Source organism: Salminus brasiliensis, chromosome 10 (assembly GCF_030463535.1).
Source record: "Salminus brasiliensis chromosome 10, fSalBra1.hap2, whole genome shotgun sequence".
Taxonomy (NCBI): Eukaryota; Metazoa; Chordata; class Actinopteri; order Characiformes; family Bryconidae; genus Salminus; species Salminus brasiliensis.
Genome location: NC_132887.1, coordinates 21,242,580 through 21,259,644, shown reverse-complemented (window position 1 = coordinate 21,259,644; position 17,065 = coordinate 21,242,580). Strand labels below are relative to the sequence as shown.

At 40.5% G+C, this 17,065-nt stretch overlaps 1 protein-coding gene across 1 annotated transcript in view; it reads right to left on the bottom strand.

Moving 5' to 3' along the window:
- The window catches only part of ldah (lipid droplet associated hydrolase), a 68,847-nt gene extending 52,383 nt beyond the window's left edge, over window positions 1–16,464 (bottom strand). Inside the window, exons 1-2 of the mRNA XM_072690468.1 lie at window positions 16,342–16,464; window positions 13,930–14,118 (exon numbers count right to left, since the gene is read on the bottom strand). Coding sequence (XP_072546569.1) covers window positions 13,930–14,118; window positions 16,342–16,426 — 274 coding nt within the window. The 5' untranslated portion in view covers window positions 16,427–16,464. The remainder of the gene's footprint in view (window positions 1–13,929; window positions 14,119–16,341) is intronic.
- Between the last annotated feature and the right edge of the window lie 601 nt (window positions 16,465–17,065).

The following is a 17,065-nucleotide window of genomic DNA, read 5'->3' as shown; positions in this document are numbered from 1 at the left end:
GTGGCATGTGGGCAGCAGTCGTCGGTCTGAACCCTAAACTGTTAGGAGCTGAATCCTTGTGGCTTTGAGACTCGTATTGTATTGTACTTGTATTGTTTTGGTATTTTTCATTCAAATATCCTGAGTCATTAATCAGGAAGCGGAACGCAGCTGCTTAAAGCACGTAGCGCAATGCCTTTATGTGCAGGCCTGCGAGGATGTTTGTGTTAGTGAGAGAGTTTCTTAATCTACATCATATTACAGCTGATGAGACAATCTGTGGAGGGAAAAAGAAGTCGCTGAGAAGCTACTTGCTTATTAATAACCCATGCCGAATCAATCAATTGAAAATGCAAACTGTTCGCCACCGCCTTGCTCTGTTTACATTCCCAGAGGAACTCTGCCTGTCTCTTTCATTTGTAAACACATTAGCGTTACTGCTGACGTTCTTGACAAGACTATGGCTCTTCGTTCACTGTACAGAGCCAGTGGTAGTCAGGCTGCAGCACTGAAGGCACATGTGGCTGTTTGAAACTGAAATATGTCAGTCCAGATACTCCGAATACGAACTGCTGACGACAATAACAAAAGAGCTGTTGCACAACGTGCTGACAGTGATCAAAAAAATCTGCATTACCTATTAGGCAGGCTGTAGAATCAAGCTAAAGGGACAGTACTACAATTCAGGAACTCTGAACTACCTCTCACTTAACCAACTTGATGCCATCTAATCCCAGGATGAGAAAGATCTACGCCTGCATGTGACATTATGAACTATGTTTACATATACTGTACACCAAACAGCCATAACATCTAAACCACCTGCCAAAGATTGACTGATTGACTGATCTGTCGAGGCTTGGACTTCACAGGACCTCATAAGGTGTTTTGTGGTATCTGGCACCAAGATGTTAGCTGTGGGGCCTTCATGGATCACACCAATGAGCCTTGACCCTGTTACCAGATCACCTTCAGTCCTTCCTTGGAGCACCTTTGGTAGGACCTCCATGATGTTTTGGAGATGTACTGAAACCAGTCGTCTAGCCATCACGATTTGGCCTTTGTTAAGGCAACTCAGACCCTTGTGCTTGTCCGTTTTTCCTGCCTGTAACACATCAGCTTAAAGAACTGACAGATAACGATAACTAACGAGATAATCAATGTAATTCACTTCACCCGTCAATGGTTTTAATATTATGGCTGATCGATATACATTTTTAAATGTATGTATTTGCACTCTTATCACAAGCAGTCAATAAGCTAGTCCTCCAGCACTGAAGCACATCCTCTGTTCAGTCCTTAAGTGTTCCTCCTATTCTCTCTCCCGGTCCCTGGAGCTCAAGTTCACCAGCGTTAGATTGTGTGTACTGATAAGGCTATGGGGAAACGGGCAGGCAGCAGGGGCCAACATCAGCCCTCCTGAACCTTCTTCAACCTGATTAAATCCATTTGTATGTTTTCATTCACGCTGAAGGCTTCCAAATCTCTCCCAGATGGGCCCCCACATGCTCAAAGCCAGAGCTGCTCCAGGCCCATGCTCTTAGAAATGACAAGCCACCACAATGAAGTCGATGGGTTCTCTCTTTTTCAAGGCCCAGACGGAAACAAAGGACACGTACATGTACCTACTTATCTCATCGGTTAAAGTGGTGGGTTACAGGCGAATGGTGAGGAATAGAACAATCACTTATTATGAATAATTTGGGTTGGGACCAACGATTATTTGTATTATACAATTGTATTATTAATTAATAAACATTATATAACCATTATGCCTCCTGTGGTTTCCAACAAGTGATTTCTTAATTTATGGTACCACAAAATAGAAGCCACTGCTTGTCCCCAATGCTTCTAATAGTATACGCACAATACTAGATACAACTAATATTGTGCTTAAAAAGTCAAATATTACATTTTGGGTATACACAGATAACATCTAGTTTTTCTTTGCTTTTTTTCCAGTAATCTAAATGTACAAACACTGAAAACTTTGCACCGCTTCTTTGAACACATCCATTTTTGAGCAATATATTGGAACATGTGATTGACAGGTGTTTCTTATTGCCTGTGCGTGTCTTGTTTTGATCAACTATTTAAACAGCCTAATCATCTACTCATGGTTCAGATCTGGAGATTTCAGATTTGTTGTTAAAAAGGATAAACTAACATGGTGACCAGAGAGTTGGCAGAGTTGGTCTCTGGAAAAAAGGCAAGACATTTTGAAGTTTGGAAAAGAAGGATAAATTAAACAGTGTCACTGCATGAGTATTAGGCATAGCCAGCATAAACTGGAATGTGCTGAAAAGCCAAGAAATCACTGATTTTCTAACAACCTGATATCAATCATCAGGTCATGGCAAATGGGCGAGAGCTATAAAGAAAAAAACCTAAAACAACAGTCACTGGCATCACCGACAACATCCCAGGGCAGGATTAAAGGGATCACAAACCACCATTGAAGGAAAAGGAAGATAAAGAGGTCATACCACAAGATGGCAATCACTCTTTGGGGTTAAAAGTTGGAAAGCCAGACTGGACTTTGTAAAGATGAATGACAAAAGTTCTGGAACAAAGTTTTTGGACTGATGAGACCACGTTTGAAGGGGAAAAAAAGAATCTGCCGATGATTCAAAGCATACATGCTCATCAGTCAAACATGGCGATGGTAGTGTCATGGCATTGGCTTGCTTGACTGCTCCAAGAATTGGCTCAGTGCATTTACTGACGATGCAACAATTCAGAAGTCTTACTGTTAACGCGACTGAGCATGAATTTCACCTGCTGTGTTTAGATTTTCTTTAAGACTGACTATTCCAATACTTTCGCTCAACTGACAATTGGGAGGTCTTGCCTGGCCGTTCCAATTCTTTCAAAATGGCCTGTATGTTTTGTGTTGGATTTCTTTTGATTCTTACTAGCTCACTATGACGTGTAACAAATCTCTATGTCTATGCCGATACTGACTTTGTGTACTACTGTAATCCTAGAGGAAAGTGGTCCCCAGCCCTGATCCTGGCAACCCACTGTCCTGAACATTTTAGTGCATTTCATAGTCCTAGCACACCTGACGCAACTGATCAGCTACTCACAAGTGCTTACTGAGTTAAAACATAACAATGCACAGGACAGTGGGCCACCAGGACCAGGGCTAGAGGCCACTGCTGTAGGGAACTGAGTACTGCCTTGCGGACCTGATACCTGGACCAGATTTACCCTTAAATTTACTTCAACTTAAATGTCATTTCAGTGAAGTATCACCACATGTGTAATGGTTTAGGCTACTCTAACCACTTCTCAGTGCATCAAACAACGTGCCAACTTTACCCTAACCAATGGCACCAACAAATAATGGACTTTGCCAACCTATCATTGTAGGTCTACTGCAGTTTCTCCACTGTTGATCACACTGTGCAGGCAGTCTGTGCACTAAAATAGCAGAGGAACTGCCCTCTGCACACAGTTTCTCAGTATTTACCAGAGCATCTGAGTGAATATTCCCCATCAAATCAGTGACAGAAACAGCAAATCTTTCCTCTTTCTTTCTGCGCGAGGTGAAAGAATATAAAGGAGCTGTTTCTATATTCTTAAAAGAAAAAAGAAGCATGAGCCATCCTCTCCTCTCCCCCACGTTATCATTTCCCTCTTTTCTCTGGGTTCATAAATTCAGAGCTGTTTCGCTGGAACATTAAACAGATACCTCTGCCTGCCGCGTCTGACCCCGAGGCAGCCTGGACTACCTCGCCACTGACGTAGCCCTGCAGGTGCATAGCCCGCTTTGTCTGTTGCCCCTTTCTTTCCAACACACACACACATACAAGGTGAGCACTAAATCAACTGATATAGGTTAACTGAACAGTGATGTGCGACCCATGAGGTCTTTACGGGATAAAATACATTGTCAAGTCTGGCATAAGTGTAAAGAATCTTCTGCAATGCATACAGTGGAGAACAACCACTTAACCAAATAATATTATCCTAAATTCACAGAGAGAACATAAACTGTCCTTTTTTGATTGATACCTACAGCCACTGACGGCGCAGAAGGTAAAGCGGAATCGCAGGCCCGCAACCGGCTCTCAAAAGAAATCCACCTTTGAGACGTCCAGGGCCCAGCAGGTGCTGGAATCCTTTACCGCGGACAGTGTGTGGAGTCCTCTTTAACGGATTGTCTCTTAACATGCCAAGGAGTCTATCCATCTTCAGGAAGGAGGAGAACAAGTGAAAATGTTTTATTGACTCTGGCAAACACGCAGGCAAGGGTCACTGTGGCTAGATCTTCTCATGGACTGCTTCTCCAAAAGCTCCTTTCTTAGATTCATGAGGCTGTGTGGCTCCAGCGAAGGGCAGTTCTACAGAAGATTACTTTTAAAGAGGCCTGACGTGTCTTTACAATGTGGACCTAAAAGGATGAGGGCGACTCAAATCAGTAAAGAGAGTCAACTAAAGAGAGTCATATTCCATAAATATATCAATGCAAGTGCTCTTCGGGCTTCCCGAAACTGAATAAGCAGTACTGGAAGACTGCAGTGAAAGGTTGTCCTGACCTAACTCCTAACTCTGAATCATTAGGATAGGTTTTTAAAGTCTCATGTTTTCCCCAGCTATTCTCCATCACTCAGCCCTTCTATCAGTTCTCCTTAAGGTAGAAGGAGGTAAGAGGTAAAAAGGTTACTGGGATCTGAGGATGGACTGGCAATCAAATATAACCTCCAGGTAACATTCCGCCCGAAATCTCAGCAATGCATGAAAACACTAGGACATAACCTCTACTGGCATGCCTGTCTTAACTCTTTCCGCACCGACAAGTGCACAGAAAGCAAATCAAGCAGTACAACATGTACACTTGGAGCGTGCGTGGGGCTTCATGATATAGCAGTTATTAATCGTTATGACAGTACTAGTCCCCCGGACACTGATATAAGGCAAACCTGTGCATTTGAGATGGCTAACAAATGTGCTGAGAGCGTCCAGGAAGATCCCAGACATTCCAAGCGAGTGTTCTGTGGGTGTTTTAATGACTCAAAGTATTCATATTACCCAGGTTACATCATCCTGTTACAACAGCAGGAGTTCTCCAGTGTGTTTTAATATACTGCAGGGCATATTCCAGTAGAAGTATGTACCAATATAATCGGAATATAGCTTCGTTCTGTACCATGCAGCTCTACAAGGCAGGGTTGGGTGGCATAACGGTAACAGCGTATACCGATGTATTGAACATTTATGACACGTCTGATGTGTCACATTTCTAGTACATAGCCAAATAAACTCATTGCTCTATGGGCATTTAAGAGAGTCACATGATGGGGGTTCACTGATTGGTGATGTCTAAAAAAACTGGAGGGGAAAAACAAGCTCACCGTAATTGTGAGTTTAGCAAAGTGGGAAACCTGGACGAACCAGGGTGAATCTGATGAATGTGTCCGGAAACAGCAAAAAACACTCTTATGACCAGTCCCTTGACTTTGTGCTCTCAGATATGAGGCTTCATCCTCTAAACGTGTGTGATTTGGGCCTCGGTTAGCTGGAACATGGTCTGTGCTGTGGTAGCCCGCTAGCTATCTAACTTATCCAAGCCTAGATAGACAGCTATGGGTTTTTCAGCAGTTAGCAGCAGCTGCACTGGGCTGTCTGATACTCTGTGGAGCTGTAGCTGAGCTAGTTAAACAAGGACAAGCTTAGCAAATGGGCTATGGATCCAAAACCACTGGGAAAATTTGTTTTAACAGCAGTCGCTTCACCTGAGACCTGAACATTTAGAATGGCTTTCAGTCAGCCAAGGTGACTCTTTTGCTGCAAAGGGCCAACCACCACCTCCCTCCTGATTCAGAGCAGTTTAACATTTGTAATACCATATACATTTGCGCTGGAACCTGCCCACCTTACTAGAAGGCATTCCTGATTGATGTTTATTAAATATGGCTCAAGGAAATCCTTTTCCAAAGTCAAAAAATAAAAATAACAAACAGCAAAGACAAAAAAGGAACAGATATGGGGGACCTGTTTACAGCAAATGTAAATAGTGACATGAAATTTTTCCATATTCTTGGACAAACCTAAAAGTAATGGATTAATTACATAAAGCCATCATGCTTCAATCTTCAACAACTGGAAAAAAGAAGGGGTGAAGCATAGCAACACATATGTAGCATATAAGGGGCAGAGGAAAGACTAGAAGGAATCTTTGTAAGATTATTACGAATTATCAAACAATGTGATACTGAAGGCTATTGGATACAGCTGCTTGGACCAGGGCAGTGCTCTGCACAGCAGGTTCCTATAAATTCAAACCATCTGTGAAAGCCATCCCCTACCCACTGAACATCTTTATGGCTTTAATATGAGCTATAATAAGTTACTCTTCTCTCACCCCAACAAATTATAACGGGGCTAAAGCCACCATCCAAACAAACTGTTGTAAACTACTAAATTCTGCAGTGAAATACAATGTTGGATCCACTCTGTAGCATCAGAAGAATGGTGCTTAGTAATTTGCCACACACAAATACACTGAAAGTGCTGAGAGGTATTTAAAGGTGCAGTAAGTGATTGAGTTAGCTCAATGCACTTTTTGTCTAGTTCAGTGAATTCTCACCATCTGCTAGTTGTCGGTTCTGTGTACAAGCTGAAAAAAAAATCTGGTGTTCATATATAGCTCCGACTCTGCAAATAGGACAAACAAAGTGGTTCGGGCTGAACGACACAACACTGTCCCAGCCATTCAACAACAGGGGGCGCTTGTGCACAGGACACAAGGAGGGGGGGAACGAGGAGACTGTATACCTGGCACATGCTACGTTCTGACCTTCAAGCATCGTCAAGAAGATGTGTCAGAGAAACATCATGTAAGAGAGGAAATGATCTGAGGAAAGACATTAGAGGAATTGTTAGGTCAGGCAAAGAGCTGGGATAACATAAGTAAGACGTTTTAATGGTGGTGAGACCTTGCACAAAGGCATGAAATATAATAATTAGGTTGCTTGGTTTCTGCTTGATAGCTGGTACTGTTTCCCAGAACCAGTAGGTCAGTATAGTTTTGTCCCATGTGATAATGCCGGTGATAACCCTGACTGGTTAGCTTTGCAGCAGCAACTGCAGGCAAAATTTGATGGATTTCCAGAACCCAAAACCTTGCTATTGTTAGCTACATTACTGTGATGCTATGTCATATTATTTATTGCCACAAAGACCTAACAAACCTAGTAAAATATTGGGTAGCATTACCTTTTTTGTTAGCCTAGCTAATTCACTATATGGACAAAAGTATTGGGACACCTGCTCATTCATTGTTTCTTCCTAAATTAGGATATTAGGGTATTAAAACCGAGTCTATCCTGCTTTTGTTGGAGTTACTGTCTCTATGTGATTGCACTGTCTAGGATTTGATTGCTTTTAGTGACAAGAGGTCAGGATGTTGGATGATCACCACCCCACCTCATCCCAAACTCCCCAATTCATCCCAAAAGTATTGGATGGAGCCAAAACTCCATCAGATCCACTGCTTTACAGCTCAATGCTGAGGGATTTATATTCCTCTAGCCCACACCTGGCATTAGACAAGGTGCCAATAGATTAATATGTTTATCTGCTCCAGAGAGTCCTATTCTATTAGTGGTCCTTCTCCATAGGGACTGTAGCTGTACTGCATTCGGTGGGATATTGGAAAAGCTAAATGAGTACATCCATTCTCAATATCAGCGGGTCTCCCGTCCTCACAGCATTTGAAAAATGCAGGTGATAAATATCTGGAGGCAGGGTTTAGTTTCTGCTACGGAAGCATTAATATTTTGAAGATCGCTGCATGCCCAAAACTAAGTTATAGAAGGAAAAATCCACTCTGTTTCATCATCAGTTGAGTTACGGACGCAGCACAGCCAAATTTTCAATCACTTAGGGGCGACTTAGCCAGGGTTGAAACATCAATAGCTCAAATCACTGGCATAAAATGGCTTTTATTGGACACAATATTCAATATTTTCTCATTTTAATAAAAGGTTAGAAATAGTATGTGTGAAAATGTCAGTAGATTAAAAAAATACATTATCTAGACTTTAAAATCCCAATATGCAATATGAAAGCTGTAGCTGTTGACTGGTCCAACAAATCAAGAGAGGTGGTATGCATTTAACATAGGCCAAAGAAATGTCTGTTCATCTGGGCTCAATGCCTATCTCTACTCCCAGGTTCTTCTGCTGAATGGAATTTGAGCTCATTGGAAAAATAACTGCCATCTAATAAGGCTGAAATGACCTGTGTTTAGTCTGATAAGAGCAGAGATAGCAAGAGATAGCCTGCATGGAACGTAAACAAGTTTTTAACCTCATCAACTCCATACACTACACTGAACTATGCTCTACTTAAAGACAGTCCATTAAAATAAGCAGGTTTGTGTTGTATTTATGTGTTTGATTTTAGTATTCAAGACTCACTCTCCTAGACCTTCCGCTGTGTTTTTAAAGGTAGAAATGTACAACAAAATCTAAAATATAGCCAAAATCTTAGCAGTTCAACAATTACAAACACGGAGCGGAACCAATTCTCAAGTAAATACTTGCTAAGATGTCTAAGATAGTTGGACTACTGGGAAATCAGGTTCTGGCTAACAAAGGACATGCCACAAGCGAGAAGTAACATCTGATTATCACAGGACTGATTACACTATGCAGTTAATGTAAACCAAAATCCAATAAAGGCATGAGCAGCCTGCTGTAGCCTTTTATTCAGCTGAAGCCACGGAGCTTGGCTCAGTAACTGGACACACTCTCTTCTCCATTGTGCAGAGTTATTGTAGCAGATTAAAAGGGCAGCACCTGTGTTTCGGCCCTGGCGGATATGAGACACTGTTGGGGAAGGAGGAGACTCTGGTGAGACGATGGTGATTACTGCTGTTATCTCTGGGGAAAAGGGCACAGGCTCTACAATAACAGCCCTTACTCATGGGCTCTTTGCAGACCATAAAGAGTCCATTGAGCACAATGCTCAATGACATTCAGAGCTGAAGAAAAGCTGCCACTCACCGCAATTTGTGTTAAGGTCATAGCGGGCAACTTGTGCTTGAGCGGGCATTCTCTTAGTGACACCTGTTGCTGGTAGGAGGGAGGTATACTTATAGAAAAGTTATTACCACTAGGATGTTCTCCCACACCATGGATATCATGGATAAGCCTAAAAATGACAAACAATAAATAGCCTCTTACAAAAAAATGAATAAGTATGAAAAAGAAATGCATACATGACTTATTATTTGTGAAAAATCAAATGAACCCTTAACAGGCATTGTAACCGCACGGTAGACCTTTTCTTGTGGGCAAATTGTTTTAATAAAAAGTAAGCAAAACCCAACTTTGGTTGTTTGACGTTGTAAATAGAGATCATTGTTTGAAAGCTGTGGTATCTTGGCGTGATGCAGCTCTTCAGAAATTTGCTTTGAGCTACACAGGAAGTTGACGTAAGGAAAAAGGCTGAATTTCAGGTTCTATACTTCCTAACAAATAGAATTTTGTTGAATGTTAGAAATATATCTCTTTGGCGTGTGTGATCATTCCCCTGAGCTGCCAAGTTATGTCTTTCTTAGAGTGACTATTAAAAGGTTAACATACTTTCTCTCTTTTTCCCTGAGATGCAATACATCAGCCAAAATCCTTTTTTGTTTTGGTATCTGAAGTGTGCTTCTTTATGTTAGAACAGGAGATGCTAGGGCATCACTGGATTTACCAATCTCCTCAGATTCGCTTATACTAAATCACAAAATCATCCCTCAACCCACAAAAATATACAGACAAATTGATGTAGTTTGTAGTACTTGTTTGTTTTTATAGCTTACTGAGAGATTTTTGAGGCTTTTTGGACTTGGCATGTATTTACAGTGATGAGATTGGTGACAGTCCACTGTTTGTTAGCAACATTAGCCTAGCATCTCTCATTCCAATTCTAAACTACCAAGCATGTCTTCGCTGATTGACTACTCTGGGATGAGTGATAAATGTTTTTGGGTTGTTGTTGTTTTTTTTAGCTAAAGTTTTTCTTTAAGGCTAAAGGCTCAGAAACCCTAATGATGGGAACAACTTTTTTCACCACCTGAAAACCCTGCATGAGGGAGCATAAAGAAACTACTACAATTATGTCACTGCATTTGCACAACAAAGAAGGGCAGAAGTTTAATTAGTAAACTGTCTCCAGGGTTACAAATAAACATTGTGTTATTGTTTAATAAACATTATTTGTAATTTTTAGAAAATACTATAAAAAGGCAACTTTTTACTTTCATCTTTTCCAAAATAACAAAAAAAAGGACCTAAGCTAAAGTTTGGGCAAATGCTTTTTGTAGCCAGAGTATTTCAGCTCTTGTTTCATGGTTTGTGCCTATCCTTCCTTGCAAAAGGCTTCCATTTCGGTTAGATTCCTGAGCCGTTTTGCTGCACTGCTCTTTTGGTGTTTATCCAATAGATTTGTGATGATGTTCACCCTAGCTGCCAGTGCTTCACTGCTTTAATAGGTTTGCTGCAAAACTTACCCAGTATTTCACTGTGCATGATGGTGGTTATAAGGAGCTGACGGGACTGCTTGAGACAGATGGACTTTTGTGCAACTCTATTTTTGGCAACAGATGGACAGAACGCTTCTGACAGAACTGTAAACAAGTCCTTAGTAAAGGCATGAGGCAAGCCCTGTCACTATTAATTCCATTAATTTGATGACAAAGCAACCACACAGACAACCGGCAACCTGTTTCTGATCAGTCTAAAAAAAAAAAAAAAAAAAAAAAAAAAATACATGACTCATGAACACATGCCTTCCTGGACATGACAAATAAGTTACGCAAAACCAGGGAACTTGTTTTGGTCTACAGAACTATAAATACATTGTAATTCCAAGTCGTTAAGCATGTGCCATGTGACTACATCTAGCTAAATTGAGAGAATCCTTTCTTATGACTGCTAAGCACGTATTGCCTCTTTTTGAGGAGTAAATAAAGTCAAGCCATATCCAAAGCTAATGGTTTAGACTGTGAATGGGAGGGAGGGCGGGAATGTGGGTAAATAAGTGGCAGGGGTTGAGTGCTGGGGGTTAAGTGAAAAGGTGGGTGAACGACTGTGTTTGTGGTTAGGCAGATTAATGGGCAGGCGGTTAGATGAGTGGGTGGAGTTGACTAAATGGGTGGGTGGGTGTAAAGTTGGTTGAATGCATAAATAAGTGGGGAGTGAATGGTGTTGAGTGCAGGGGTTGAGTGAATGGGTTGGTGGGTGAATTGCGTTTGCATTTTGGGTGAATGCGTGAACAGGGTTGAGTGAACGAGTAGGCAGCCGTAGGGGTGAGTGAATGGGTTGGCAGGCGAGAGGGGAGTTGAGTAACTGAGTAGAGAGGAATGGGTGGGTGCATTAATGGGTAGTTGAGTAAACAGGTGGGCAGGTCGGTTGCAGAGTGGGTGACTGAAAGATAAGCCAGGTCAATACGGCACATTGGATCTAAAATGGATCTAAAATCTCAAATGTGGTCAAATTGCAAATGGCAATTAAAAATCCAATTTTACCAATTATTATTGTATTATCTATATCTATTATCTATATAACAAGCGGAGAAACTGTAAAGTCTGTGAGTTCTTAACATTTAATTTGTCTCTCCCCTACAGAAAGTAAAAAAAAAAAAGTAGAAAAATAGATATTTGAAAATGATTTGATCATTTATGTAATTAAATTTCATAAATGTGGCAAAACTCTAGACTTCTAAGTGTTAAGGATTTCGAAATTAAGACTATATTACGTAGAATGTTTATTATGTACAATACAGAGAAATATCTTATGTCATGTCATGGTGAAATGCGTCATTCTAAAGATAGATTAATAGATCAATATTCCTCTAATCCTGTGGCTAAGCGATGATACTAACACATATTCTGCTGGGCCACTCGAAGCTTAAGCAAAAAAGCACAACAGTATTTTTTAGCTTTTAACATCTGCTCCTGAGCCACACAGCTTTTCCATAATGTCACTCCCTTTCAAGCTTCTGGAAGTGGAGAAAGTGGTAGCACGTCCCAGCGTTTTCCACTGGGGCTTTCCTCTTGAACTGGGGCCAAATGTAAAAAGGTAGATCCATGTCTTATGGCTTTGCATGTGCTGGGAAGCGTAATGTCCATTCCTTTAGGTCGTTGTGACTCATTCGTCCACCTGTGGACCTACCCATGACTCCTGCGTGGCTCTGGCCTGTTCCATGAGTTGTGTTTGTTTATATCTTGGCAACGAAAACTGAACATGGCTCTGAGACAGTTTTATTTGGTACTTCATCTTAATGATGGAGGTGAGGTCATATGCTTTGAAGTTTGAATAAAAGGAAAGAAAGAAATGCTCAAGGTTCATAAAGTCATTTTCAGAGATTTGGATGGTTACCAGAAAATGGAATGGGACAAGAATATCTGCGATGGTTTCCTCTTAACCAGGAGCACAATTCAGATGAATGCTTTCATGTTTATGTTTCATATTTTCTCTCATTTCGGTACTTGTGTGAATTCTGCCATTGCTAAAATACCCTGGATTGGAGCAGTAGCTATTTAATAGGAATTTCTGATCCCTAGAGGATGATAATAACACATCTAGGCTCCACCCACTAATGCGAATTTTCAAACAACTGTTGCAAGGATGGAATTTTAGAAAAAAAGCAGTTTTCAAACACCAATTATGAGTTAGCCACCATGTTAATGTAAGATACATTTTTTTAAGACTGTAAATGTAAATTTCTGGACAAAATGAAAGTGGTGAGCTTCATTTGATGGGTTCACATGTGATCTCCTATATAGTTTTAATTCAAACCATAATGATATGATACTACCTAATGATGTAAATGTGTGTACCCACAGCACACAGAACACATTTTTCATGACCTATAGCACAAAGTAAAGTAAAGTGCAAAATGACAGTGCATATATTTTTGATATTGTTTTTAGGATGAATATGTTATTAACAATTGGGGTGAAGTGTGCTGCTGCAAGATGCAATCAAGTCTCTTCTCATTTTGTGGGCTATTTTGTTAAATGGCAGGAATCTCAGATGAACCCTATTACTTTGATGGATTTCAACAAATCTCATCTTAGTTAATAGTTAGTAAACTATTAGTTAATAAAACAGGGTTGAGGTAACAGGACCAGCATGTCCCAGTACCACCAGTACCAAATGTGTTTTCTGCATCATAATAACAATAACATAATACAATACAATACAATACAATATTATATAATATATTAATAACAATAATCACAATTAATCGTGAGTAGTTCATTGTTCTATTTCCTAATCTGTTGAATGTTACTTAATCCATAAAGAAAAGGAAAGACAAACTGTAGAATAACTCTAAATAATGAGAAGTTATAACTCAGAATAACTTCGAAGTGCAGATACTCAGATACCACAACTTATTAAACTCATTATCATTTAAATTAAACTCAAATGTAATTAAAGCATGTTGGCTAAAGGAGTCTTTATCTCAAAGATATTGGCATCTAGAGAATATGCATTGTAGCTTGTACTGGCTACTGCACTTGCCAGTAGCTGGTCTCCATATTACCAATTGATACAGTACTGCAAATCATCCTATTGCAATACTTTGATTTAACGATATCTTCTTACAAGAATAGCACAGAACTAAAATCAGGAAAATACACTTGGATCTGCACTGAAAAGATCTTCGGAGGCTGCATTTTGGTCCAAAGTGAGTGGAAATATCCAACTGGGTGAAAAACACGAGCAAATAAATGCCTGCACTCAGCCCATTTAACAACAAGCTGTCATTTAACTACTAAACTGCATTTGGAATAGAGCCCTTAATGACTGGTTACAGACTTGTTTGCTTATTGCAGCCTTCTACAGTACCAATACTGAAAAGACCAATATCACAACATTGATATCGAGCAAGTCACATCTCACGCAGCCCTACATGAGATCTATACAAGATCTTACCTACCTGGAATGACGAGTATGAGCACTCTGGGTGGGTTAGGGGTTTTAGCAGCAGCGTGTAAATCCCTGGGCCCATATTTAAGCAACTCAGTGATGGCACCTTTACAATAGACATACTCCACAGCAGCATCCTCTCTACAGCTTTCAGACTTAGAGCTGCCCATCCCTTTAGCTGGATCAGCACGGCCAGGTGCTGGAACGAAACACACATTTACACATGGAGATTGAAGTACGCTCATGTTTTACTTTGGTCAGTTTTTCCACATGTAGACAACAGCAATGGCATGTCAAATCCAGATGCAGCCTGAGCCTGTGACAGAGCTGCCACTTCACTTACAGTAAAGCTTTAAACACAAAACCTAATGTGAAGAGTTTTACCAGTGGAAGCAGCTGAATCCAGTGCATTTTACTGCATTGCAAGGCATATTAAAATTGTAATATGCAGTAATATAATCTTAATACAAGTTTGCTGTCCATATAGCACAGATACATGCTGTGTCTGAATCTTGATAAATGCTGCCTACTCAGGTAGTACTGAAGGCAGGCAGTTAGATGAAGAGCAGCAGATGTTAAATAAAAATTACTCTATTCAGTACAGCAGAGTATCTGAATAGTAGTTTATAAGAATCTGTCCCTACTGATGCTTTTAGTCTGTGATCACATGTATCATGATATATATTGTGTATCACTAAAAAATCTTTAAATATCGTGATATAGTATTTTTACCATATCGCCCAGCCCTAATCCTTTGGAAGCAGAAGTAAACAGCAATCTGTACAAATGTAAGCTGTTCACAATTAATTTCTCTTAATATTTTATTTCTGAGAAGAAACTGTAATAAAAAAAGCCAAATTCATTTGGCTAATAACTGTAATTAGTTACGTGCCATGACTGTGTTGCTGTTCGAAGTGCATCTCAAACGTGATTCGGATGTAGGTACAGGGGCAGTGGTGGCTCAGCGGTTAGAGCGCCGGGATATCGATAACAGGGTTGTGGGTTCGATTCCCGGGCTCGGCAAGTTGCCACTGTTGGGTCCTTGAGCTCCCCGGGCGCTGGAGTTCCCAGTTAATCAATACATCAAATACATCAAAAAACCAATTAATTGTTTGTGGAAATAGTTGTTAGTTGCGGCCTATATAATAAATAGTTGTTAGTTGTTAGGGGGCAGTGGCGGCTCAGTGGTTAGAGCTCCGGGCTATTGATGACAGGGTTGAGGGTTTGATACCTAGGCTCGGCAAGCTGCCACTGTTGGGCCCTTGAGCAAGGTCCTTTAGCCTCTATGCTTCCCAGGCGCTGCAGCAATGGCTGCCCACCGCTCCAGGCACGTGTGTTACAGAATTCTAAGGAGACAGTTTTGCTACTAGTTGTCTCAAGCATCAAATAATCCCACCACACCGACATGCTGCTTGTGTCCAAGCCCGTTACATGGTATAGGTGTTCTCTACTGCCAACAGCCATACTGTGGAAGTGGCAGTATTGCTGCAACACTAGATTACCTTAAATATATAAAATACATTCTCCATATTCCTCTCAAACAGAGCTGCATTTTACATGCATTATTGGGAACTTACTAGACCTACGATAATAATAACACACTCAATCATATGATAAGTATTTTTGTGTGCACTACCTATTGATACTATTCCCAATGACGAAACTAAGCTTGAAATCTTTTCTGTTTTTTTTTAAACATATAATTTGACCCGCACAACTTTATCAATGTCAACTTTTACATAAAACCAAAAAAAAAAAAAGACACTTAGAAAATGGTAACAAGAAGTACCACCATGTTTTATCTTCATTTAAATCAGATCAGATTCATGGGATAATAAACAACAACAACTGTGATTAGGTAGAAAATACACATTATTAAGTAACAGGTCATAAAACCTCCTTCTTTTTAAACTATGGCCATCCTTCACTGGTACTGTAATTTTGGGTGTAATTGGGTGAAAGGTTGTATGACTGACCTTTTTAGACCTTTGGACAGTCAGTCAGACTGGGGTGTCACTGACAGCAAGTAAATCACCCATTTTCAGAGAGCTACAGTTCTGCCATGCATAGTGTTATATATATAGTAAGGGATGCATTTATTAACTAATGCATTTATTAACTGATGCATTTATTAACTGTCAACTTCTAGACTATTTTGACCTCAAAGTATGAGTGCAAACTATTTTGCACCATCAAAGCCTTTGACAGCCCGGTGACAGTCCAGCAGATGTTTAACCTGGACGTTAAACAGCAGGAGGGCAGAGGATTTCACTAACTAACAGCTGCTGGATGATCTTTGGGAGAACTCTCCAATAAGTTCACACTCAGTGATCAGCTTCTTCATTCAGAGAGTTCAGAGGATGACACGTGTACATCTATAGCCTGCAGTCCTTCTGTTATTAATCATGACGGTCCTCCTTACCGATGAAGGCTTTCGCGTCTTTTCGGGCGACAAAACCGTTATTAAGCCGCGTGTTGAGGAGAGAGAGCAGCAGCCTGCTCCTCATCGAAGATGCGATGACTGAAAACACCGGTCCTGCTCGGGCTGCTCCTGCATTCTTCTGTGTGCGGTCAGCAAAGAGCTCACACGGATTACTGCCACCTGCTGTTTGGAGGTGGGTCGGGGGTGGAGAACCATCGTTCCTCGGATGTTGACGGAACAGGCAAATATTTTTTAAAATTACAAATATATATATATATACATTTTCCTCTGTTTTTTTTATTCACTACCTAATATGAAATATTAATCAGATGTGTTAAAAGTCACCTAACTGCATGGCTGTGCTTCTGACTGTTTATCTGCATGGACTTTATCATCGTGGCTCACAGTGTGAGCATGCACTTCCTGAAGGGGAACCCAGGGGCAAGAAATGTCCATTCTTGCATTAAGTAAAGTAATGTCACATACATTTCTCATTTTTTAGGTAAACATAAGTCATAGAGTATCACAAATCATGGCAGTCATTGTTTTAGTTAAGATTAGTCAATAGATTGGCACAGTTTGAGGTAGGAGTGTACTGATTTAAGCAGTTGTCACCATTGTAAACTGATGGCCATAATATAAGCTATAATCAGGTCCGATGTGCATATCTACAAAAGCCAGCCTCAGGCTTTAAATATGACTTAACTGGCAATATGGTAAAAAA